We start from the raw sequence: 27,379 nt of genomic DNA on the forward strand, positions 1-27,379 counted from the left end.
TTTCATTTTCCTGAGCAAAAGAAATAATACAGGTTGCACTGGGATTATACCCACAATTCCCTTGACACGTTCCACTGGCTGTTAGCCAGTGAGGGGTCAGTTGGACAATAGAGTGTGCACCTAACAGTGGTGTGTGTCATTCAGAAATGTTTGTGCCAGGTTTGTACTATTTTCTCAATTCCTAGAGGACCAGTGAAATGGAAGGCATTGAGTCATAAAGGTGCCTGTCCATGCTTTAAACAGTCAGGGTCTTATCCCTTTAATTGTCTGGGTTGAGTTAAGTTCAGACTTCAGGTCTGAGGGCAAGGGTATAATGGCAGAGTTGGGGAGACAGCCCCAGGAGTAGACCTTGGCTTTACAGTGGGGGGTCTTCAATTTCTTTGAATTTATAAAGGCCCCGTCTGGTTACAACGTTCAGACACTGCGAACTTGAAGATGGAAATTATACTATTTTTCTCTGTACATTGTAACCATGTTCACTTAAACAGAAAGGTACTGCTTTTTTTCCTCCATGGGTTTGCATTGTTTGCACCTGTGTGCCTTATGTGAAGTTCAGTTTTGAAAAACTAAGTGGAAATATTCAACACTTAATTTGAGAAATTAATAAGCTGACCAAGACAACTGGCTTTCTGGAAAAAAGTTCCACTGCGCTAAATCAGATGTAGAAGTATTGTAGCTCAGAAAGTATTTTGAAGTACATGTAGTTTACAAACAGGTAATAGGCCTAAGTGATGTGAAAGCTCAGGGATGGAATTTGTAATTAGATGTATGTAGGTTTGCAGTGTCCACGTTACACTGATATATATTTGCTTTTCTGTAACTCATTAATGTTGCAGGTACTTCTTAGTGCTACTGACAAAGTTCTGTACTTGTTAGCTATGGGTACTTGTTAAAGCTTTGTTGATGCTGCTTAATGCTAATCTCCAGTCCAGCCGAGAAAGAAAAATGAAACCTCTGCAGAATTCTTGGTGCACTGAAGCGGAACGAAGCCTTAAACAGTTCTTTTTTGACTGCCCAAGCTGGTGTCAGGCACGTTATTGTTCGGCTCTTGGTGAAATGAAATCTCAGCGTATACATAGATCCCGTCTGTTGGGCGGGCAGTCCAAGGAAAGAACAGGGAGAGAAGTTTCAGGGTTACATGTACATGTAAAGTACATGCTTTGGGCGTCAGTTGTAAAATGCAGGTCAGTGTGGCTGAGGTATGTCAGGACATAATGAGACTTGTGTAGACCAATGAGGCGGAAGAGTCAGGGCTACAGACTCACACAGGTTGTTGCCAGATCCTGTCTGTGTTGTTGTTTTGCCTGTGGTTTACCACGGCCCTCAGAAGCTCTCAGTGTGGATTATGGAACGTAATACCCTTGTGACCGAGCTACAGGGAAAACTGGCTACTACTACTCAAAGATGAGAGGTACTGTGTCAAAATAATGTTGATATGGAGTTTTCTATTAACATGCCTTATGCCTGGAGGGTGTCTCACACTGCCATGCATCTTCTGTCCATAGCTACCGCTACATGTTCAATCTACAGTTGTGCTGTATTTTTGCATCTTTGTCAGTCGATGTTTTTAATTCTTACAGTGCCATATGGACATGCAGAATTGCAAATGTGACAACCATTGTGTGGTGATAAACTTGTGTAAGGCATGTTATTTTTGGCTTGATGAGGATGTGACACTCCACATTTCAATTCTGAGAAACATTGAAATGTTTTATTGAGTAGAGTGCCGGTAGATGTGTACAAAATGTACAGTGCAGATTTTCATCCGGTGCAGAATGGTCGGTGTCACTACCATTTAATGAGCTGAAATGACAAAGTGTTATGTACCAGTATGCGGTGAATTGTAGAGTAAAATTAACACTGGTGCTCTTACAGACTTGACAGGTGACGGTGTGAAGCATTAAGTAAAGTATGAACCGGTAGTTGCTACAACTTAAATGTATAAAGTACACATGTTCTGGTACAATGTACTTTGGTACAGGATGCATGTACATGTACATTGTGGTTTGTCAGATACACATGTACATGTACAAGTGTGCAATCTGTAATCTCTCTCGTTAGCTCTATCTCCATCAAGGAATGTGCACAATGTAAGTGCACTCCCTCCCTTGATATACGTAAGTGTTAACATTGTTACAACTTTCTTGATTGTCACAGGAATGTGGCTTTCCTGCAGCTTCTTCGTTTTTTGGCATGCTTACCTTGCGTAGGTGTGCCTGTTACTGAAGGGGTTTGTCCTGATACATGTGGGAGAACATGAAGGAATATGAATGTATTTAATAACAGCCTTTCACATTCAGCGCTGATCGTTGTACACGTGTGTGTACATCGTACGTGTTGCTAATGTGCAGATTCTCTTTACATGTGTACAAATTGATTTGTAGTTTAGAGAGTGTCTTGGCTAGTTTTCATTCATGGATGTGTTATATACTTGATTTTCAGTTCCTACATTGGATAGTATTGTTGGTGGAATTTTTCATCTGGGAAGTGTAAATTTTAATGTTGATTTTTGTCACTATTCACCAGCATACAAAGTTTGCTACTGTATGCTCAACAATATCCACAAGCCTTTTGTACAAATTAGTCGGCTTCTTGAACTCATCGTTATGTAAATTCAGCCCAACAGATAAGTTGGCTGGCTGATTTGGACACAAATCAAGCAAATTCAAACAATCTAATGTAAATGCTGGCAGAATTAATCCCAACCAGTGGGAAAAATGAAATCCCTAGTAACTGACAGTACCATAGTCAGCGATGTTGAATTTTGTATCAGGGAGATAGTTGATAGGAGGTTTTGATGTCTGGACAAAAAATGCACATGTATGTAAATGGATAACTTCTGTGAAGGATGGAATCTCTTAGCTGAAACTCCCAATCTTTTTTGTCAATTGCTACATGCACACATACACGTAATCTGTCAGTATTGTGTTTGTATGCCCTCTACTCACACTGTTTTATGTTGAACTTGAGTTCATTTTCTTCAAACTCTTTTTTGCAGATTTTCCCGTTCAATAGAAACAGGTACCCAACATGTACATCTTTGCATGCTTTTGCAGTTTTGTTCATTTGCTGTCCATTGTTAAAATGTTTTGATTTTGTTGAATTCATTCTCAGCGCTTCTCCCTCCGTTTTGGTTAGTGGTAATACCACTTTGTTTATGTCCCTGGAGTTACTGACAAGGTGACCTCCATACCACATACCAAGCATGTGACAGACAGACAACATGCTTCATTGTGCATGCTCATAATAGACGGGGTACCAAAAATATAAACCAGTGTCTGGGTTTTCAGCTTTCAAGCATATGAATATATTGTATTGTATTAATGGTAACATGAATCATGGAGGTAGGAAAACGGATGTAGCACTGTGCTCATAGACATTTGGAGCATATTGCCTGTACTTTTGTACAAAATGACAAGAATGCCAACATGTTTTTAAAGCCTGCAAGTTTCTGTGCACAGCACAGTTTACCTTTTGCATTCGTAGTGCATGTTTCCCCAATGGAAGAAAAGCAAACAAGTGATTGCATTTCATTGTGAATCTGCACTGTGGTCTGGTCGCCTGGAGAAAACCTGTTGCTCACTTGAATTCCCTCAATGCAACAGCAATTTGATGGATGCAAATGATAGCCTTAAGCCCCGCAGGAATACACGTTAATTCCACTCCCCGGCATTTTAAGTTTACACTGCTAAATGTCCCTGTTAGACACACTGCTGGCGTAATCTGTCCAGCTCTCCCCCTGTGCTATTCCTTTTATAACTGTAGAGAGAGTTTTTAAAAAACATAACCCGCTTTGCTTTTTTTATTTCATCCCTGGCGGGCTTGGAGGTGTTAGGAACCATAAAAAGTGGATTGCATTGCCAAAGAGGGGACCTCACAAAGGCTTGTTTTGTGTAGTCTGCGGAAGGTGTTTTCTATTCTGGTACTGGTAGCCAGTGTTGGTAATTGGCTGGTTGGTGCGGTTGTACAACACAGTAGGTGTGTGTACAGTGGAGCTACCTGCTTTTTAGGTCATTCATTCATGTATTTACCCACAACTAGACTAATGTTGGTTGTCGTCAGGGCTTATTTATCCCTGTCCTGACTCAGTTCAGATTTACATATCAAAGACAGGAACTGATAGGGATTTTTTTGAGGACGGTGCTCTACTGTCACCGGGTAGCTCCTGCTTATGCTGATGTTTGATCTACCTGTATTTATTCCCTAACGATTGAATAATTGATGCTGTTTCCTGCAGTCCAGTGAGATGATCAGCCTTATAACCGTGCATAATTTACGATCATCTTCTAAAATGGTTGACCTGCCGACTTTTACTCTTTGTTGGAGGGCAATGAATGAGGTTATTGGCCCCATTGATTGCAGATGAAATACTAGTTGGTGCATGTGTTATTTGGAAAGTTACATGTACATGTATATGTATCCAAGGTGTCAATAATAATAAATAATAATAAATTAAAATTTATACTGCGCGGTCTCCATGACAATGATCGTACACGCATTACACAAAATATTTGTCGTATTACTTTAAAAAAAGGCTTAGACCACTTTAAAAAAAAAAAGCAAAAAAAATTATGTCTAAAAGAACGGTGATTTAAATTTACAATTTCCAGCATTTAAAAATTAACATTAACCTTAGTTAAAAGCCAGTTTTAAAAGATAGGTCTTTACTTTACGCTTAAAAGTAGAGAGGGAATGTGATTGTTGGATATCCGCAGGCAACTTGTTCCATAACTCAGGGGCTGCGTATAGAAAAGATCTGCCTCCCAGTGTTTTTAAAATTTTACACTTGGGATAATCCAAACACACCTTATTATTTGAACATAGACAATAAGTACCGTAGTTGCCTCCTAACACCAACAAGATCACTGATGTACTGGTACTTTGGAGACAAGCCGTGTAAAGCTTTAAAAGTTAAAAGAAGTATTTTAAAATCTATGCGGAATTTCACTGGGAGCCAATGTAATTAACGCAAGACCGGTATTATATGGCTGAATTTCTGTGTGTTATTAACAAGCCTAGCAGCTGCATTGTGAACTCGTTGCAATTTAGCTAATTCACAGGTTGGTAGGCCATATAAAAGACTATTACAATAATCAAGTCTGTTGGTAATAAATGCATGAATAAGGGTGACCAATGAATCCTTGGACAAAAATGTACGTCTAATATTAAAATGTAGGATTTATCTTCTACAGCTTTGTATGCAAGCGCGGGGTATTTTCATATGTGATGTCCATTGTACCATGTTCACACTTGTCAGTTAACGTAACAACATCCTGTACAAATGAAGACATTCAGGTCTTTTCATGTACTGCTACTGGTAGTTAAGTAAACTCAGTGAAAATACTCATTTTTCTAGCACTGTGAACACCATCTTCAGCTGGATCATTGTTGATGGTTTCCTTGACTGTTTTGTTTCCGTTAGCAATCAGTTGCCTCTAAAACTGATCACCACGTGTGGACATGGCTTAGTCCTCATATGCTTGACACAGTCTGCATTATGTGGCCCTTTCATGTACACAGGTCCAAACTAGGTACATACACATGTACATGTATGTGAAGTTGGCACGTCACATTGTACATGTACTTGTGCATCGGTACGTGTGGATTCTACAGTATTGCCGTACACTATTGTTGACACAGTGTCTCAGTGTCAGATGTTAGGGTTATGTGTCTCCCATTCCTATTCTGTATGTCCAGCTCAAGTTCCAATTGTAGTAGTTTGGACTTGACTGCGTTGTGACAACAAAAGATTCAGACTGATTGAGCGTAAGACTACAAAATATTCTGGGTCAGACTGGACATGTAGACTTGCCAGACATCTTCTAATTTTATCGCCCAAATATGGTACACGTACCTTTCTTGAAATTACTGAATGGCACTTGTTCTCATATGTGGCCTCCGTGTACATGTAGGATATCCGAGATTTCAGGATTTGTGGCCCCAAAATTCTGAGAGGTCAGGTGTTCTTCTTTTGGGGGCTTTGTACTCCATATATAATGCAAGTTTGAGAGTCACATGCAACTGCCGTCTGTAGCCATCTGGGAGAGAACTTGTACCTTTTAGCTGAAAAACCATCAAAAGTCACATCATTGTATTGTTGTCATAGTAACAACCCACTGCTGGATGTTTTGTGGATTCCTATTCGTTGCCACTCTCACACCTGCATTATGTGGTGTCTCAGTTAACAGGTTTTTTGTTGTTCAGAGTTACATGTAGAAATGAGCATGTTGACCACAGGTCTATTTCATAATTGAAAATCATTAAAAGAATACCTTAAAGGCCAAACAATTTGCCAGAATCCAAGTTCTTAATTGACAATATGTATACACAAGCATGACAAACTGATACATGAGGGCATGACTAGACATTGTGTGTGCGAATGACATGTCTTATGGAGGAAGCTAAATGGATTTTTAGCAGTTTCTAGTTATTTGCCCTCTTAGGAAGTTATTGTGAAGCTGCAGTGGACAGAAATGATTAGTTCTATTCGGTGTTGGGTGGGAGTTTCCGTAATTCAAGCTGTCTCTTGAGTTTTAGTACTGCTTGGAACCTTTTGTGACAGGGATAAAACCTCTGCATTGGTGGAATATCACAGTAGCTCTCTAGGGAGAAACAGTGGAGCACTTGTACACAGCACATAGTTCAAGAAAAAAATTCTTTTCACAGCCAACTAATTGTGCGTGATATTTGGTTGTTTGCAGTGCTGTTTGCACAGCCTAGAAGTTTGATCTGGGGACAAACAGATTAACGGGTAGTTCTAAGGTACTGTACAATGTGCAGTGCTGGGTAGTGGTAGTAGAATGTACATGTACAGTACATACATGTACATACATCTCCATTAGACTAAATGTGTTGAGAAGTGCACTTTCTAAACCAGTTTAAATTATCCATGCTGTCCTGGACAACTGAGGGCACTGTTGCTGTGATGTCATCCAGGGAAAACATGGCTTGGTGTATAGGTTTTCTGCTCAAATTGAGAACCCAGAAACCACTTGGGGAAAATATTTAATAGAAATGGTTAGTTGCTTGCTTATTTCTTTGCCCCTACACGGCAATGAATTACTAAGAAGAGAACATTTGGATTGGCAAAATCTACAAAAGCAAGAGGTGATGTCATCCCAGAATATTCACTTTCATTCTTAGATGACATCACAGTTTTGCTCATGAATATAGAAATACTCAGCATAAAAACAAAAAAATGCAGCAAAAGCGCCCTTTGAAATAGTACAACAAAAATTAAAAATAAGGTTAACTGAGATACATACGTGTATTTTGGGGTTTGTTTCAAAACCTCCATTAAAGCTACTCTTTAAAAAGTCTTATGTATTCCGTAAATTCCCAGGAGAAATGATGTAAAGTATGAATACCATCCAGATCTTTTGAGAAGACAGGCAGGGATAGGCAGATATTTTTATTTACCTGTACATGCAGACAAAGTGCAAACCAGCTTCAAATTAAGTGCTGTATGTGAGAATTTTTAGGCCATGACTGGTACATTTACTTCCGAGACTGCTCGCACCTGCCCCTATGTGTACATGTATCTTGTTTGCTTGCAATGCCAACTACATGCACATGTAGTATTGTATTGTCTACTTATTGTGCACATTGGAAACCTCTGTTGGTTGTGTTTTATTCTTCTTCAGGGGTGAAATTTAAACTTAATTTCCCTCCCCCCCTTACTCATGGGAGGGGTTGGATTTTCTTGTATTGGCTATTCATCGGCCATTGTGTGCTGCAATTCGATTTCAGAGCCGGCTGAATTTATTTTGCCCTTTTTTGTCCATGCTGGGAGTGTAATTTCATCCATGGCCTCGGTTCACCAGCCTGTTGTTGTTTGCTTGATTGCGCCGTCTGCCTTGGCCGAGGTTTACTGGCACATAGAAAGGTTGTGCTGACAATCAGACTGGCTTTTTGTTCACCGTTATCTCCCCCCCCCAAAGTGCACTGTACTGGAATGTTTGCTTGGCCATATGCATCATTGTCAATGTGATTATTGTACAATCTCACCAAGTGGAATGTTCCTTTTATCATGTTATGAATTACCATGGAACTCACAAACATGTTGAGGCATAGTGGCTGCATACATATGCCTACATTTACACAGTTAGTTGGAAACACCTGTTTTCCCGCCTTCAATCTGCTTGCCACATGTGTACACACGTGTACATTTTGTGAGTATAGAATTTGTTCTGCTGTTTCATTTCAAACCAGTAATTGTTTGTACGGTACTGTACATACATGTACATGCAAGGACTCCTCCTTTGGAATACAGTTCAATCTTCAAGCCCCATGACTTCAATGATATGGAAGCTAGGCAAGAGAAAGCTAAAAGGTATATGTACTTGTAGTTAATGCCAAGCACTGCAAAGTGACGCAAAAAGGATAACGCCAACAGTACTAATTGATAGTTGATATACATTGAAGCTACTACTAACTCGAACAAGCTGTATTCATACAAATATTGACTGCTTCAAGTGGCATGGTGAAACTTACATGTGTACCCCTCAAGGTGATCCATTGTGCATTCTTGTTTTCCCAAGGCAAAGACCAAGGAAGGCTCCCTGAAGGAAGCCTGTATTTGCTTTACCGATAGTTGTAGAGAGGCATGTTGTTCATTTATTAATACACACACTCGTACATATTAACGCACCTCTTCTTCCAAGTCACTTAAACACTTCCAGGCCTGCCCGTGATGAACATTTCCACCCATTCCATTTCCTAACATTGTAATACAATGTAATACTTTCCAGAACATACAAACCATTGGATTGTCTGTTTACTTTTCATAGTATGGCAAAAATACTAAAACTGCTGAATATTGTGTGTTCTTGGCGGATGAAGAGACAGAATCTTTGCCTGGCGTGTTAAGGTTTATCAGCTTTCCGTTAACACCTCATGTGCGTTTTTACATTTTTACTGTCATGGATGGATGTCATGGATTGGTATGTATTTCAAAGCAGTAGCTGAAACTGTAGATTGTCACTGTTACAACCATGACGGTATAGTCGCCAGGTCCTTTACGTCACCACTTACTGTGAAAACCAATCAGACTTGACAATAGGTGGCGAAATACAGACCTGGTGACTATATTGTCACAGAAAGACTGTGTGTTAGTGTTAGATACAGAAGGGGAAGATGCTTGTTAGGATTTTGTTATATGAAAAATGAATGACCCAAAAATCTGATCATGATAGTTTATTTTTTCTGAACAAATGTTTTCACATACATATGTCGTAAGCAACTTGTTTCACCAAGGACTCAGCTCAGCCACATGTACCGGTACATTGTGTAAAGTTTTAAGCTTTTGTTTTGAAACAGTATAAGTTTCTCTCAACCGTCCAAGAGGGCAGTCAAATGCGTCTGATGCTCGGTGTTTTGAGTGTACTTATTTTGTCATGGGCTCTTGCTAGAATCCTTTCTTTATCCTTTACAGAGTGAAGTAAGTCTATTTGGCCAGTATTTTGAATTCCTGGGTATAAGCTCTTTTGTGTTGGGATTTCATCAGTACAAACAGTGTGGAAATGAATGTAGTGACACCATTTGCCTGTGCACCCAGAGAACGTGTACGCTGAGACACCTTCATGTTCATTTCCATCACAGTGCACCTGAATAGCCCCCTCTATTGACAGACACGTGTGATTGTACACACAGACATCTTACCAGACATAGTGGGAGAGACACTATAGTTGATATGTTTTCGTCTCTGATTATCAGATTAAAAGCATCAATTTAAACATAGTCTCAAGTGCAACCCAATTTATGTATCCAGGGAAGAAATGGTAAATACCGATATGCACCCAACTCGACATTTACGGTATCAACAGTACTGCCCTTTTGAAATTTGTTCACTCAGGCATATAACGCCATCCACTTCAAGAAGAGTATGTCCCCCGCACATTCAGAGTACATTGGTCAACATTTGAGGTTGATAGACTCAACTTGTTGCCTAGTAACTACCGGTAGCTAACTTTGTCAACACCAGTTACAGTTACATGCATTGTAATTTGGTGTGCTGACAGATTGGTCATTACCAGACAAGTTAGTCTCCCCTTGGGACTTGGGGCAGTAGTGGAATCCCTTGTGATACCCTGAGACTAGTGTGACTGATGGAGGTTTGTGAAGTGAACTGGGGAGTCTGGTTGGTGTAGTGGCTCTTTCCTCGCCTTCCACTTCCGTGCCCCAGGTTCGAATCCCACCTACATTTAGGTCAGCTTGTGGATTGGGTTTTCAGTCCCTGCCTGATTTGGTGGATTTTCCTCCCACCTCTAAAACTGAACATTTCTTCATTGTCTTCTTAACTGTCACTCAATAATTCATCCTGTAATCGGTGCTAAATTTGCTGTTACATATAGATGAACATATAAATAAATATATAAATAAGACAATGTATTTATTTCAAAATAGAATCACTCTGCTGTTTCAATCCAGTTATAACCTCCATGCTGATGATGCATGTGAAGACAGTTCGTACTGTAACTAATGGAATGCTCAAGACATGGCAACAATGTCGAACTGTTGGTGAAGCACTGCCAACATTGCAACTTAATTGTTCTCTTTACTTTGTGCTGTGTCATACACAAACCCGTACACCAAGGAGGAAGATACCCAGAGCTCAGAAATCATCAGTGGTTTTTCCTTTCTGTTTGTCTTCTTAAGGGGAGAGGGTCCATTCACAGTTTGCAAGAATTTTTGGAACAGGATATTTTGACCCTGTTGGTATTGCTCTACCTTCGGAATTTACTCAAAAGAGTTGTTAAAAATGAAAAAAAAAGGACAAGTGAGATGTTTGTCCGTGATACGCTTGATTGCAAATTTAACACCGTGAGAAATGGATCAGAGTGATTTTAGCCTTGCGAGTGTTTTTCAGACTTACATGTACATGTATTCTTGACTTCATGCACATGCACATGTCTGTCTGCACACTGGCATATTTCCTGGTTTGAGGATAAGCAATTACATGTAATGTTTCTGTATGGGGACCATGTGATAAGTGTTCCATTTTTAAGGCAAAAGTGATAAATCTTTTCAGACTTAAAGGGTTACATACATCCTTTTCCTGCACAAATAATTGGCTTGCATTTCAAGGAAGCTTGAATCAGACTTGAAGGTGGTGGGAATGAACTTATTCAGACTTGATCTGGGTGAGGGTTGTATTACTTGCATCTTACTCTTGGGAGACGATTAGCCACTGAATCAGAAATTCATGCAGTTACCGGGTATGCCCGAGAATACTGTAAGTTAAACAGATCTATAGGCCTATGTATTATACTGGTATTTCCAAAGTACACGTAGAAACACTGACACACATCATTGTAAGGTCAAAAAATAATAGGTCCTAACAAATAAAAGTACATGTCAAGTTTTGCTGAATGTGTTTTGGTCATACCTTCTTCCTGGGTGTTAGCCATATTGTCCAAACGACAAACAGTATCAGTAATTTCAATTTGGATCCCTAACATGTCTAATGTACCAGGTTTTTTACATACCAGTAGCGTGCAGATTTATTCAAGGCCATATTGAAGAAATACAACATAGCCTACATGAAACGGTACATGTACAGTACATAATACTTGCAGACCACCATTTCCAAAAGTTTCAATGGAATCCTTGCCTGACCTGAGATGACCCAGGTTCCCTGACCTCTTATTGGGTCATCTGTTTACATGTAGCTTTCACAAAACCAGACCCAGCCAATCCATCAAATCACTGATCCGTCATGTTGTTGTGTTTCTTTTTTGGGGGGGGCAGAAAATACCAAGAAGGCCTGGGCACTAAGCAATGAAAATACCAGGTGGCCCACTCAGTAATCTCTCATCTTACTGGCCAACATGGTTCCTGGAGGATTTTTTTTTGTCTGGTAGCCTGTGGGTATTCCATTGTTGTAGTGGATGGAAGTGTAAAGTTGGTGCAGCTGTTAAACTGTTGGTGATTTAAGGGGGACTGGCATACCCACTATACCTGGCCATCTAGGGGAGTTTTACAACCAAATTTGCTCTTCCAGACTAAAGGTAGCAGCTTCAAAACCTGGACTTTGTCCTCAGCGGATCACATAAATTACATTGCCTTATCACCTTCAAGTGTGATCCTGACAACCGTTTTCCAAGCCAGTTGATAAGCTTAACCCTCAGTGAGTGGTTCCTCTTCACTTGCAAAATGACTCCAAAGTGATGCGTGCTACCCGCTCCGACTTGTGAGCATGTGTCTGGCAACTTATTCAGCGGAGCTTGTGGAGTCTTTCTCTTGGAATACTGACAGGCGGCTTGGCCTGGAGTTTTGGATATGCAGGGCCAGTGACACTAACCAAAGGAATTGTGTAGGAGCCATGCTGAAGTTTGTCATCAGTAAACCTAAAGGATTAGGTCAGTGATACTTTGCAATTGAAACAATGTACTGTATACATGTACTTGTATGATTTCACATCTGTATACATGTATATTAGAGACGTGTTTAGAGCAAAGCCTCAGTGATTTTTACTGTACTTGACACATATAGGATTTGAAGTTAACTTGCTAAATAGAGCAATAATGGACAAACACCAGGTTCTAGCCATGTTGATGTTTTGTTAAGTTTTCATCATGATTTGAAGACAATTTAAAATAAACCATTGCCCCCACATGTACTTTACATGAATGTGAGTTATTGACCTGTTTGTGAGCTGTGATGAGCTATGAAGATTCCCTGTCCAAGTCATCACAATATGAACTCTCGACAGTTCTGTCTGAATCGTGATCAGTTTGTAATTTGGCACTACTTGATGGGACTGGTTAGCAGTTTGGGAAATATAGAGGAGGTCAGGTTACCACTCGTTAATTAGTGGTTGCTGAGTGATCATGTACGAGCACTGTCTAGTATTTGTAACACATCCCCCCCCATCCTGATTGAGGTTTACCCATGGATACATGTACATTAAAATGCATGGAGATGAATCACAGCAAGCATGCAGCTTTTTCTTCAATCACATGTTTTCCTCATTTTTTATATTTTTTTATCTCGCATATACACCTAGGTTACAAATTGAAAACCATTCCACAAAGTCTTTTTCTTTTTCTTAACCGGTAGTTTCGTGCTCGAAACTCCTTCCAATATTCTCATGTGTAACACGACAGTGATACAGATTTGGTATTTGATGGTACTGGAAGATGTAATTTTAAATCAAGAAATACACGGATGTTCTTGGCCGGTCCAAGACCAGGGCCAGTTTCAGAGGGCTGCTTATAAAATAAGCAAAAAATTTGTTTAAACGTGAAAAAACCTTGCTTGACAAATCAGTTTACCAGCCAAAACTTCTTGTGATGTATATTGTTTTGGAATGGTATTTACATGTCTTTTGGTTAGTATGACAATCACATAACGGTAGAGGTTGAGCTGGTAACCTTTGTTTATTAAGCAGGGTTTTTTCGTGCTTAAGCAAATTTCCTTGCTTAAGCAGCTCTGTGAATTTGGCCCAGCTGGTCTTAAACGAATGCTTAAGACCGATCAACCACAAACTTGTTCATGTTACTTTTGAGTCAGAAAGTCAAGAGAAGTTTTTAAAAATTACAAATTTCCAACAATTTTACTTCAGTTTTTCAAGTACCCCTTGACCATTTTAAAGTATGGTACATAACATACATGTACCACATATACATGTACATGTAACTCTCAGAAGTAGTTGTAAATAATTCCTTATATGGAGATTTGCATGTGGCGCATACTTCTTGAAAGGGATCATAATGCAATGACCCAGTGTAGTGTGAATTTGGGACTCTCAAAATGTTGACTCATTGGTAGTATTATGCAAGCACAAGTGAGGATTGCGAACATTCAACTAATAAAACGGAAAAGGGATGAGATCTCATAGGAGTCTAAATTTCATGTGACATCAGAAAAGTGATTTATCAGCCAGCCATTGCTTTATCAACTGTTTATTAAGACCAGCCAGTCATGTGACAGGCTCTTGACCAGTTAGAAATGACTAAACTGTCTTAGGTATGAATAAATACATGTACATGTAGGCTTTAGTTTTGATAATTACATGCACAGCATTTCGGGTCTGTTTTTAGGTGAGGCCAAAAAAAACTTATAGTTGTGTTTCCTATTACACTGAAAATAAATTAGGGTGGTTGGTTGGGTAAACTTTTTTTTTTACTCTAAACTTATATAGCCCAAAAAGTTGGGTCGGATTATGGTCTTTATTTTTTTTGGGGGGGGAGCAGTATATTTGTAACAGGTACTAAGTCAGTGTTGGATTCATACTGTACATGTGCACGTCAATATTACATATCAGCACTGTGATTGAGTAGTAAAGCAGCTGGTTGTTGAAATACAATCACAAAAGAGCCGTCCATCTCATGCAAAAAATTAAAACAATACAATGTACAGGATGATGTACACAAAGTTAGGCTCAGGGCAAGGCACCATACATGTAAGTTTTTATATTTTATTGATTTGTCGAATAAAAAGATATAAGTTCCGCTTGATTTTCTTGGTTGCATCGGGTAATCGGAAACACAGCTATTTTTTTGTTTGGCCTGATCTGAAAGCATTAAGGACAGAAAAATTAGGTTTTAAACAAAAATAGATACATGTACGTTGTATATGAAAAAATCTGAAGTATTTTTGAGTGTATGTAATGGCAACGGATATCTGTCCACAAGCACATTAAGCAGGCTGACCTGCCAATGTGTAAAGGTTTTTTGTTAATGAGCATCAGTCCACAGCAAATATTAGCGTTAAGGCCATAATTTCTACTCAGCACTGAAGGAAACTAGGTCGAGTTCAGATGCCCTTTTGTATATAACGGTGTGGTTAGCTGTCAGATTGCTCCCTAAAAAAATTTGTCGCAGAAGAAATTCTGGTTTTATGCATTATTTCCTTCCAGACAGTTTGACCGTAAACTCATCCTATCCACTTTTGTACTTAAAAACATACTTGTGCTGGGATAAATCACTGGCCAAAAGATTGGCCTAGATTTGTTTATGTTTATCCGTCAACTTGTATCAGTTTTTTGGGGTCCTCTTCATCCTAAAAGTCGCTGTTTTTGTTCAGGGTATATTTTTCCTGGAGACTGATCAATCCACATGATTTGTTTTGAAAGTGATTTGGAAGTTGAAGAAGTTCTTTCAACAGTGGTGATGATATAAACAAAGAATTACTTGTGCAAACCGTTTGACCTCGAGGGTAAGTTTAGAGGGAGTTTTGTAGAAAGTGTTTTGGCAGCAATTGGCAAAATGAGATTCTGTATCATTGATGATTTCTTTTCCATGTTTTTTAATCTTGCTCCAGACTCCTTGCAAGTGGTCAGGAAATTAAGGCTTGAGAATGGGTCGCAGGCAATGCCCAAGTCACCCTCTCAAGAGTCAAAAAGTACAGCTACAAGCTCAGGGGCATCGTCCTCAGCGACAAGTCCAACCCCCCTCATAGAAACCGAGGAGGTCACCGAGGTGACGATGACCAAAATGAGGAAGAAGCTGGCTCCTTCAAGGACTGCCAGCGAGTCTCCATTTGACAAGCTCACTGACAAAGTCATCACCAACATATTCTCCTACCTGACGGCCAAGCGCCTGTGTCGCTGCTCACAGGTTTGCAAACGTTGGCAGCGGCTTGCCTGGCAGCCCTGCCTATGGACGTCCATCGTGCTGTCCAAGCGACAGAAGCATGTCGATTACGCCCTGAAGTGTCTGGTGCGGCGTCTGTGCCTGGAGACCCCCTACGTGTGCCTGACAGTGGAAAGGATTGTGCTGAATGGTTGTGACCAGCTGACTGACCGCGGGCTGAGTTTGATTGCTAGACACTGTCCAGAACTGCAGCATATTGAATTGGGAGGGTGCAATAACATTACCAACGAGGGAATCTTCGAATTGGTCTCGCGATGCCCAAGCATAGACTTTATGGATTTGATGGGTAAGGTGGATTTGGTGGGAAAGATAGATGAGTCTTTCCACAAAGATGGCACATTTTGTGACAGTGGGACACATTTGGGGATAGGTGTTTGGAGTTCCTCAGAGTAACTGCACCATTATTATAAATTTGCCCGCTGCTCTACATTGTTTTAGAACATTCAAAAGTTATTCAGCTTGATATATATTTACCTAAAATCGAAAGCTACCAATGGACACCGAACTTTTTAAGGTGTGACATTTGGGGTCAGTTTACAGATTTCATTGAATGTCGCAAAGACTTCACATCATATTTCCGCAAAACTAGTTAAAAATTGTGTGTTGCATTGTCAGTTTGACCTAAGTCAAAATTTTACACCAAAGTGATAAAAATGGTTTGATATCCTTGTTACCATACTGGGTACCATGCCCCAAAATTTGAAATGCTCTAAAACACTGGAAATATTACAATCAGTCATTAAAAATAACTTTTGATTTACATGTCCGAAGGACTGCTTACATCCCCTTCACAAATTTGTCCAATTGCCACATACTTTGCGTACTCAACTTTATTGAATGACCCAAAGACGGTAATTTGCTAATTTAATGCTTTTTTACATCCATTTGTTTGTCGCTAATTGGACACTGTCACTGACGCCTTGAGAGACTATACCAGTGTATTTGCATGCACATGGATAGTGCTTCAAGAGCTACGTGTACGTGTATGTTAACGTTTTTATTGCACCAAACAGTATCATTTTCAAGAATGTAATTTAACCTTTTGCACAACAGCGGAAACTGATCAAAACCACCAGAGTAATAATCTTTTTTTCTTAGTCAGTACTTCATGCTTGTATCGTCTTTTATTGCGGGTACGTACTGTACCTCTATGTGGAACCTCCATGTATGTGCCAGGTTTTTTTTTAATCCTTTAAATTGATTTTTAGAAAAATGTCAGATTAGCTGTTTAAATGGCAATGCCTCTAGAGTGCCATTATCTACTGGTGTCTCGTAGAATAAAACAAAACAAATAGAACAAAAGGGATGTCAAGTTGAAAAAAGAGCTCAAGACACATACAAATACGTAGGCTGCACATACATGTACGTATATGTCAAGGTGTGCTAATGTGCTTGTATGTTTGTCTTCTTTCAACACAAAGAAGATATTTTTAGCTTTGCCCCAATTTATGGAGCAGTTTGTAAACAAACGTACCCATTACATGACTTTAAATCGTTATCACAGACTCCCGCAGCCTGAGAGAAATTCATATTGAAGTTTCGTACGAGGATAGAGGTCATATAGAACCAGTGTATGCCATTGACTTGTAACCCTGATGGAGTCATTCTAGCCGCCAAAATTTTAGGGAGGGTTTTGAGGGTGCTAATTCAAATTTTGAAACAAATTTCTCTACCGTTGACACAGTATTTCTATTTTACTGATTCCAGGGTTTTATGAAGGTTAACCCTAACAGTCGACTAGTCCTCAGTGTTCCAACAGGTGAAGACTTTAGGACTATTAGGATAAATCGTTAAATGGCAGTCAAGACAATGAACTTGGTGTTCCTATGAATAAGTGGATAAACAGTTATTGATAAAAATATTCATTTAGTACTCATGATATGACAAATATACATAGTTTGGCCTTGTAAAAGGACACAAAAATAAAAAATGGAACATTCTCAGGGACGCCAGACCTGAAATTCTCAGTTTAGGTTCCAGAAGTCAAATAGATTGAAGGGGTAGAGAAACTTGACAATTTAAGTTGGAAAAAAAAGAAAGAAAAGAACAAGCTGACTGATGTGTACATTTACACCTTACTTTGAAAACTGAAACTTGAAGGTCGTGAAATCGCATATATTCCCACTTGACATTGGGCTTAATTCAAATATACTTTATACTAGTACTCCCATAATTCTTGAACCGGGTCTACTCTACAATGTACTGAGAAGACTCCAACATTTGTCTTGTATGTCTTCCACAGGATGTCAGCAGATCAGCTTCATGAACTTTCCCTCCGACTACAACGCACTACGAGCTAGCCCCTTGCAGGGACAGACAATACCCCTCAGACACTTGGATCTGTCTGACTGCATTTCATTGGACGATAGCGGCCTGCGAATCATTGCCACAAACTGCCCGGGTCTGCTGAACCTCTACCTGAGACGTTGCTATCAGCTGACGGATATCGGTGTACAGTACCTGTCGTCCCATTGCTTCATGATCAAGGAGCTCTCTCTGAGTGACTGTCACCGCGTCACGGACTGCGGAATGAGAGAAGTTGCCAAGCTGGAGTTGCATCTTAGATACCTGAGCGTCGCCAAGTGTGAACTCATCACTGATATGGGCGTGTATGCCATCGCCAAGATGTGTGTGAAACTCAGGTATTTTAACGTTCGAGGGTGCGCGCATATCACAGATAAATCGCTGGAGGTGTTGGCCCGGGGTTGTCCACGACTGAGGTCCTTAGACGTTGGGAAATGCCCAGCTGTTACAGACAGAGGGGTGACAAGCGTGGCTGTAAACTGTTCAGGGCTGCGCAAGCTCAGCTTTAGGGGCTGCGTCAATGTGACAAGCGAGAGTCTTCATATTTTGGCCAGTTACTGCCCGGAACTACAGCAGCTCAACATCCAAGAGTGTGATGACCTCAGCGCGCACGCCTACAGAGTACTCAAAAAGCACTGCAGGAAGTGCATCATTGAGCACACCAACCCAGCTTTCTACTGAAAGTCTGCCCTGTCAGCGTGGCTATATGTTAATATGTATGTGTGCTTGGTTTCAAATGACTCGGCCTTTTTGAATATACATATACTGAACTGGCTCATTGGTTGGTTAAAAGTTCCTATGACTAATCACAAAAACTGACATAAAGGGATGCCGTGCCAACTAAATACCACTTCTGCCATAAAATGGCATCAGTGGCATTGAAATTGAATCTAAGGCCGTGTCCGAAACGGGCTTCCAGAGCTACGGCTAGGTCTATTGTCTACGCGTCTCCACGCATTTCTAATGGAGTGAAGACGTAGACATAGCTCTAGACAAGAGATTTGGATGCAGCCTAAAAGTTTGAACACGCAGGTGACAATTAGTTCTACGTACAGCACATCCACACATGTGAACCTTGTAACCTTGGCCGACCCTACATGTACATTGAGGGGAAAGTCTCTTTTGTCAGGAAACTCGGAATCACAACAGATTTGGCCTCTTAATTTTGATCATTCAATTACAGCCAATGTTCATAGTTGCCATTCATGTATGTCAGCCACAATGGGATATGATTGTCAAGTTGAAAAGCGCCCTCTCTTGTTCACTTACACAAAGTTCACCCCCCCACACATTGTCATAAAACTCACTAAGCCTTGTACCTCTGCGAAGTGCGTTCATGATTCTACAAAGCATGAAATAGATACCCTTTCTTCAACCGCACAGTGTACTGAAGAAAAGGGGATATTTTGCAGGTAAAATATCACGATGGGCTGCCTAACGTGTTAAGTCTAAAAAGAGTTTTGATGTCACTAAAAATGTACCAAGAAATAGTTGGAATTGACTGCTACAAACCGTACCCTTGTTCACTTCAAAGTAAGGTGACATCCATACAGTGTTTCAAGTTCAAAAGCATCAAAAGCTTTTTTACTCTCATATTTTCAGTCTTCTCAATAACAGGTTAGATTCTCATGTGCACCCCCCCCAAAAAAGAGCCAGACAATAAATGAGTTTTCCTTACGCCGTTTTTCAAAAAGATCAAAAATTGGGATAGGTCAGTTTGTGGTATGACAACAGACTGACATGAAGACGAATTCTTATTTTCTGCTTCTGGTACAAGAGAAGACGGAAACTAAGTAACAAAGGTTTTGTCCATGTACACTGAGGTTACCTTTTATCCTCTGTTGTTGCATATTTGTATATCCAAAACATAGGTGGAGTATTTACCCATGTGAATATGCTAAGGGGCTTTCACACACTCTCATGGAAATTAGGAGACGATTCCTAACATGGTTTGAAGGTGGATAGTCGATTTAGCTTCCAGAGGTATTGGAGGTGGAAAAAACTAGTTTCTGAGATGAACCATACCTCGTACATAAGCATTAAAATTTCAGGAGTAAGGGAAAAGGTGCCATAATGCTTGATGTTTCCACAAGCCTACTTCATCTTGGGGATTGTTCCACTGAAATGTTTCCGAGAGGAACGTGAACCCGTTCGTGTCGGCCAATATGCTAGCATATTTTTCTTGTGCCCATATCCTCACATACGCTCCTGTTTAACAGTAAAACTAGCATCTGGCACGTGATAAACCATGGACCAATGAGATTTCTGCTTTTGATCATGAATATGTATGAAGTATGGTATTCCAGACTACCCATAACCGTAACTGGCCTGAAGTAGTGCCGACTGTGTGTACATGTACACTGTACATGTTATCTCCCACCTCACATGACCCTTTTTTGAATGCAAGCGTAGTGCGGTTTGCTGTTTCTGCCAGGATCTATTCTGCAGATGGTCGTTACATGTACATGTATTACAAAATTTGGAGCTGTCTGTGTATCATTACAGAAAGCACTTAAAGGGTCATCCATTTTGGTCATCATTTTCACGAGCGTACAAACCGTATGCTAGGGGGAGGGGGTGAATTGGTTGCGTTCGCTTTAGAAACGTTACAAATGACGATTATGATAGACCGGCCAACGATCAACACCCAACTATTGCTTGTGTGCAGAGAGTGTACAGGACTGAGGCATCATTGATACAAGCTTGGGCAACGGCTATTTCTTAACCACTCGACAATTTTGCCTGGTGTCATATATGAAAAAAGTACACCCACAAGTACCAGGCAAAATTCAATAACGTTAAAATCACGGCTACGTGTCAAACAGTCTTCGAGCTTCCCCCCAAGCTCCGCTGTGCCCTGTGTGCAATGAGGTTTGGTACCCAGACACATTTGTATTTTACAGTTTATTTATGTACGCATTTTCCCTTGTGTGGAAAGGTGCCCCTTCAAATGTACAGCATGCTTAATACACGCAAGTTTGTACATGTACGTAAGATGCAAAAAATCATTGTAACCGCATAGCTGTGTACTTTTTACCACTTTTGTGAAGAGGAAAAGATCAATTCAAAGGTACATTTGCTGACTGCTATTTTTGGCTACAAAAAAATTGACACTTTTATTTCAAGAAAAAAGTACCTGTCCATCGGGCAATTCGTCCTTAATTTTTTGCTAGCCCGAACTCAAAGAAGAAATTTGCCCAGGCAATTGGACAACCACTATATGTCGAGGCCTGTACTGGACAATGTTATTCCTCCTGCCACTATCTCTGGTCGTCTGCTGCACATTAATAGCTGTACATTGTGAGTAAGAATGGGCCTCGGGCACCAAAGAGAAATCAGCATTTTATTTTGTACTCTCTTAGAGGGGGAGGGGACAGGAAAAAGAGTACGCTTGTGAAAATGACGACAAAAATAGATGACCCCAAACACGGCTATTTGGAACAAGAACCTTTCCGTTAATCGACTGCTAGTTGTGAAAGTAATTAAGTGGCTATGCTTAGCTGGTGGTTGCCTTGGAGCCCAAATATCTCTTATGTTGTCATAGCAACTGGCTTCAGAAAAGCTGTTGCTAAGGCACTGTGCTTAACCAAATTCATGTTATTGCAGAAGGCTGTGGTTTGTCTTCCATTGTATGACATTTCTAAGAATTTTCAGAACCACTTTCATACATGTACGTAGATTGAAGAACCTTGTATGTAGCCATTGTAACATATCGCTGGTGCTACTGTTTTGGGTTGGGGAGTTATCCACATTCATGTTCGGATTTTTGTACTGTGACTGGACTCATTTTTGTGAATACCTCAATTATTCTGTCTCTGTATTTAACCTATGGAATTTATCAAATACTGGTCACTGGTTCATTTTCATATCCATTGTAGTTAGGAAATGCATCCAACATTGAAGATAGCAGGGTCTCCGCAGCCTGGAAAAGTCATGGAAATTTGTTTTCATTTTCTAGGCCTGGAAAAGTCATGGAATTTGTCAAATGACTTACCGGTACATGTAAGTCATGGCATTGTCATGGAATTGTCATGGAACACTGTATGTGATTTCTTAATCAGTGCATAAATTGATTTTATTTGCAACTTCAAAAATCCGAATAATCCAAGAAATTATGTTATCGGCCAATATTGGGTCGTGGATTTTCATAATTTGGTCGTGGAAAAGGCATGGAATTTAATTGTTCTTTAGATGCAGGAACCCAGGATTGTATTCATGGGATTTTTACTTCTAGTTTTGATCAAACAATCTTGACAGTTAGCCTGTGCTGTGAGCCTATAGGTACAAGTACAGTAATGGCTGCACTCATTGAAATGAATTGTGGCACACTCATCAAGGGGGGACGTGATGCAATTTTCGAAATGTGATTCTATTTAATTTTCTGAGGAATTGAAAGAGCTCGCACTCTACCACCTTTCCTTTTAGTTGAGGATATTTGGGGGGCGTAGGAAAAAATCGACAAATTTAGTGGGGGGTGGGACAACTTCCCCCCCCCCCAATCTTCTGGACACAAAACCTGGAAATGCAGTTGGAAGTAAATGATAAGTTTCATGATTTCCCTTTTCCAGTTAGTCCTAATATCTTAACCAAGAACTGAGATTACATTTTTGTATTACTTTCTTTCCAGTGCATCATTGGCTTATTTTCCATTCACGAAAAAATTACCCAACACTGGACACATCAAAATAAACCAAAACAAAGAGTGTTTTTTGCATTTGATTTTCTGGCATTAATCCTGTGACTTGGCAGCTGTCTTTCACACGAAACATTCCATAGGTTGGTTGGTTTGATTTCTTAAAAAATATTTCGTTAATCGCAGCTGCTCTTAGTGAATGTGTGTACTGAATATATGCATTAGGGGTCATGAAGAAACAGAGGCAGCCACCGACAACACAAGTTTGTGGCATAATATCAAGATCCAAATGCCAACGACAATGAATGATTGTGGCTATGAATGATCAAAATGGGCAAAATAAAAAGTATGAGGAAACTACAACTCAATCATATGCGTACACTCACGAGAAAACATAGCAGAGCTCAGCACTCCGGCCGGGCGTAGTCCACGCACTTGTGTCATGGGGTCATATGGATACATTTGCATACCTAATACATTTTTTGAGAAGTGTGGCAAAATGCTCACCGGATACAGCGTTTTTGGTAGATATTTTCTTCGACATTAAAAACTGCAATCGTAATTTATTGTCTTGTATTTGGTTAAAAGCCTACAAAGTCCAGCAGAAAAACTTAAAAAATGGAAAACTACTGCCTCGTTAGTGTCCCTCTTTAAACTAACTTTTTCTGGCTTAGAACTGGAGGAATATACTTTGGATAAAATTGCATTGTGTAACGAACCTGCATGTTTGACGTCCATCTCCCAATTCTCCCTTGAATGATCCGTCCATCTGCCAGTTTCCAGGTTGTTATTAAATCTTCCATCAAATTATCCTTCACAAATGAGAAAAAAGAAGACTTCCTGCACATTTTAATCTTGCTGCTCTAGAAGATTGCTTGTACAACACAAAAAATGAGTCATATTTGTATTGGAAACCTCAAGGTGGGGCACACATTTGGAATGCTGCCCAGAACTTGTTAGGGAAATGTTTGAAACTCACCCATCTGAGTCTGACTATGAGAGGCTTCAGTAAGAATTTAAGTCTCAGTGAAATGGCTACATTGATTATTTTGAATGGGTACCAACATGAGTGTCACACAGTCACGAAGGAAATACACAAACATTTGCAGAAAAACTTGAGCTCCTGTTATGAATGTTCCTGCCCTGAATACTGGAATATACTAGCTTGTCTTCCTTCTTGCTTTAAATCTGTCTTGACCTGTTACAAAATTTACCTCAAGGTATATGATGGCTCTGGAAGAGAACTCAATTACAGTTCTGGTGCAGATACAAGCGTACCGTTGTTTCCCTTTATAAATCCAAACCGGTTCTAAATTAGATATCAGTGTCTAGCATTTATGAGTCCTCATCTTCAGTCATTGACGTTGCGCTTGATTAAGAATTTTATTGGGTTCCAAATGAAATTGCTGAAAAGCATCAATATCATCATTAAATACTCTGATATTCCACTGGAATCATGTCGAGTTGTGATATTGTCCAAAATATCAAAAATTATGTTTGGGAAAAAATGTAATGAATCAGTTTAAAGGAAACAGAAAAGCCTACACTTCCATTTTAAACTGTGGTGGGGTGCGTGCAAATGATATATTGACCATTAGACAGATTAAGTGTGTTGTATTGTATTTGTCCCAACCTCGTTCCCACGGGTACGATCTTGCTGCGCCATGTTGGTTCCCACCATGCCTTGTGTGATCTCAACCATAATCTAAATATCCAACTGTTTGGGAGATTATAAATTAACACTGTAGTCAATGTGTTTGCGCATGATGGAGGTTTAAGCGTGGGTAATGTGAAGACGAATATGTGGGCACGAGCAAGTAGCTTTTGAAATACGCTTGCAATTCACATTAAGTTTATATATATTCATCCTGAATAGCCAGTCAGCATGATTTTCATATTCTTCACGACCAGAGGCGAGTGAAGGAACGTACACGCTGGCTATGGAGTCGAAGTTATGTTCGTCCTTTCATTCAATGTCAAGTCCAGTAGACAGCCATGTTGAGTTATAGAGTACTGAAGTGTAACGTCATTTATAACCAGTAACTGCTGTACAAACGAATGGAGCATGCGCGCACCTTGATTGGCGCACTATTTCTTGCGCTTATGCCTTTTACACGTTACTGTACATGTGACGCATTCACTTTGGTACTCTACAGAGTCTATAGTAACTGCTCTGGGTCAGATTTATGTATATACACAAGAGTCAAAAGCCATGTGAGTCTACTTGCCTCCAAACAGGTTTATTACAGTCAAGGTCGCTGATGCAGCAGACTAATTTCTTTTATAATGCTGTTAAGTGTTTTTTTCCTCTTAAAAGTACATCTGAACTGAAAGAAACACATTGTGACACTTGACAACATGTGTGATATTGAATGATGTGGACAGTGTACAAAGTGTCAGTTGAGGTCTCGGATTCCTGAGTATTTGTTTCACCTCGCTAAGTCTGTGCTTCCAGTCCCAGTTGCCCTTTTGGTCTCCCTGGACTTAATTCATTTGCCCAATTCCAAACCAAGGTTTTCCTTTCTCAGGGCTGCTCCTATTTTCAGTATCCCCTTCATGTTTCCAGTTTCCTTCTCATTTGGCTCTCTATGTTGAGTAAAACAAGGTCAAATTAAACTGCTGAGAAAAAAATGGATGCAACAGGACAGGTACTAGAGAGAGTTCAAAATCATTCTGGCACATTACCGTGAAGTAATTAGAATAAACCTCATTGGAATGGGATTTCCTGTCATTGTCTGGCCATCTTGATAAATGGGGAGGCGTGTCAGAAATGGTACATTCCTGTCTTTCCAATGTGGCACGCAAGTTTATTTGTGAAGGTGGTGGCAAAATGTCTGTTTGCTCTGCTGATAAAGCTGGTATCAAAACTAAATACCATTTACTTAACCGATGATGACTTTGATCTATTGATGCTCATAGTCGACAATCTTGCTAATGAAAAAAAAAAATGTGTTGGAGTAAGACCCTTTCAGGTGATATTTAAGTTGACCTTCAAAAGGCTTTGGTGGATTATGGGAAGAGAGATATTTATTGTTTTAGAGACTTTTCTTTGTATTAATTTGGCTTTGCATACTTTTCCTAAATCTGTTTCTGGTCCTGTACTATCAAGGAAGTCACAAAGAATTCATAAATTTTATGCATCTGGCACCAAATATTAAGATGTGTGTTTTTAAATATATGTTATGTACAAATACTTGCTGGTTGAAAACCACTGTACTATTTCTGTAAATACAGTTTCCGCTGATCTGTGTGTTTTAACATGCGTGCATAAGTGTTATCTTTTTACATTTATTTATTATTTAAGCAGTCTGCCGACTGTAGATTGACTGGTCTTCTCTTAAAAGCTGCTGCGCTACTTCTCAGAAAGGTTTCCCTATTTTCCAACTAATTCTGTATGTTATTAAATTCCCATCGAGAGCTTCAACTGAAATGCTGTAAACTTAACACCAAGCCTCAAGTGGTAATTCCCTGCATGTTTGTAAGTTATAATACGGACGATTCACAATAGTACACCACCAAGAGTTTGCAATGCGTTGGCCAATCATAATGCGTAAAATTTGTCGACCCTTTCCAAACGCGCACTGGGTTGACAAATTTCGCGCATTGTGATTGGCCAACGCGTTGCAAACTCTTGGTGGCGCACTAAAGTCAAACGGCCGTATTACAATATTTTCATTTCCATTTTGTTTTGACAATCACATATGGAAGATATAGTGTATTTACATATGTTTTAAAATACGTATAAGTTGAAATAAATTTGTATTCAACAAATGAAGCCATCTGTATAAATCAAACAGTTCGAATTACTGATTAGAGTTCCACGTCAGAGAATCAATGAATCCGAAATAAGAAGCTAAATGAGGGACGAACATCTTGGATTTGTAAGTTTTGTGATACACCCCCCCCATGGAACGTGAATCTATGAAACAGAGATAGTGCACAGAATATAAACCCTATCATAGAAACTATTTTTCAAGTGAACCTGAAGCCTTGATCGTGATTGGTCAGTCCATGGTAACGGACTGAGCAATATGATGTACATGTACCATAGTCCATGATGAACTCATGCTGTCTCTAGAGTAACTGCATAGTATCCCTCACTTGATGATTTACAGCCATGCATTCTAGCGTGAAGTCACATCTGGCACTCTTGCGACAAGTCTGCTGAAAGATAAATTTGTTGTCTCTGGAGGAGTGCTGAATAATGTGGTGTGATCATCATCTCACATATTCATTCGGCCCTTTATTCTGTGTTTTGCTAGAGTTTGCAGGATTTTACCCATTCTTTAGACGTGGCATCAGCAGTCGTTAGTGGTCAAGTGTCCTCCCAGAGTGATGTGGCCAACCACTGGATCGGCAGCACTCTTATTGTTAAAAATACAGTGCAAATGCTCTCCACGTGTGGTTACTGTTGTTATTGACGGGCTTCCCTGGAGCAAAACACAAGTGAATAAGGATATGCAAACCCGGGGATGTGTAACTCAGTACATCACAGGGACAGTAGTCAAGGTGTTGCAAGTTCAAATCCCTTCTTCATTCTTTTTAACTGTCACAGTTCAGTCAGCCAAATACCAAAATGCTTCCGAGGGTTCAGAACCTTTTTGTGTAGCACACTTCCGTGTAAAGTGCTTGGTGTTTGTGAACGAATGCAAAGAATTTTCTCATAGTACATGTATACTGTTGAGTCTGGAAGCCTACAAAAACACTGTCGCAGCCACTGTGCAAAATAACCGGCCTTGAAGAGCTGTTTTCCTGAAGCAGGCATTTGGAAGTTGTGGTCCATAGATGCAGGTGTTGTGAGAGACAGAAATTAACCTTTGAGACTTACGAGGTAGAGCAGTTAAAT

At 39.9% G+C, this 27,379-nt stretch overlaps 1 protein-coding gene across 3 annotated transcripts in view; it reads left to right on the plus strand.

The window, feature by feature from the left end:
- The window catches only part of fbxl7 (F-box and leucine rich repeat protein 7), a 42,450-nt gene extending 16,142 nt beyond the window's left edge, over positions 1 to 26,308 (plus strand). Inside the window, exons 1-3 of one of the 3 annotated variants that reach the window (XM_022226408.2) lie at positions 1,032 to 1,411; positions 15,265 to 15,882; positions 17,839 to 26,308. In XM_022226408.2, coding sequence (XP_022082100.2) covers positions 1,405 to 1,411; positions 15,265 to 15,882; positions 17,839 to 18,581 — 1,368 coding nt within the window. In that variant the 5' untranslated portion in view covers positions 1,032 to 1,404 and the 3' untranslated portion in view covers positions 18,582 to 26,308. Of the gene's footprint in view, positions 1 to 1,031; positions 1,412 to 11,550; positions 12,360 to 15,264; positions 15,883 to 17,838 lie in introns of those variants that run through there. The other 2 variants (XM_022226405.2, XM_022226406.2) reach the window with 2 other exon arrangements.
- The last annotated feature ends 1,071 nt before the right edge of the window (positions 26,309 to 27,379 follow it).

The sequence above is a fragment of the Acanthaster planci genome, linkage group LG08 (genome assembly GCF_054643075.1).
Source record: "Acanthaster planci isolate LZ-2023a linkage group LG08, COTS_SCS, whole genome shotgun sequence".
NCBI lineage: Eukaryota > Metazoa > Echinodermata > Asteroidea > Valvatida > Acanthasteridae > Acanthaster > Acanthaster planci.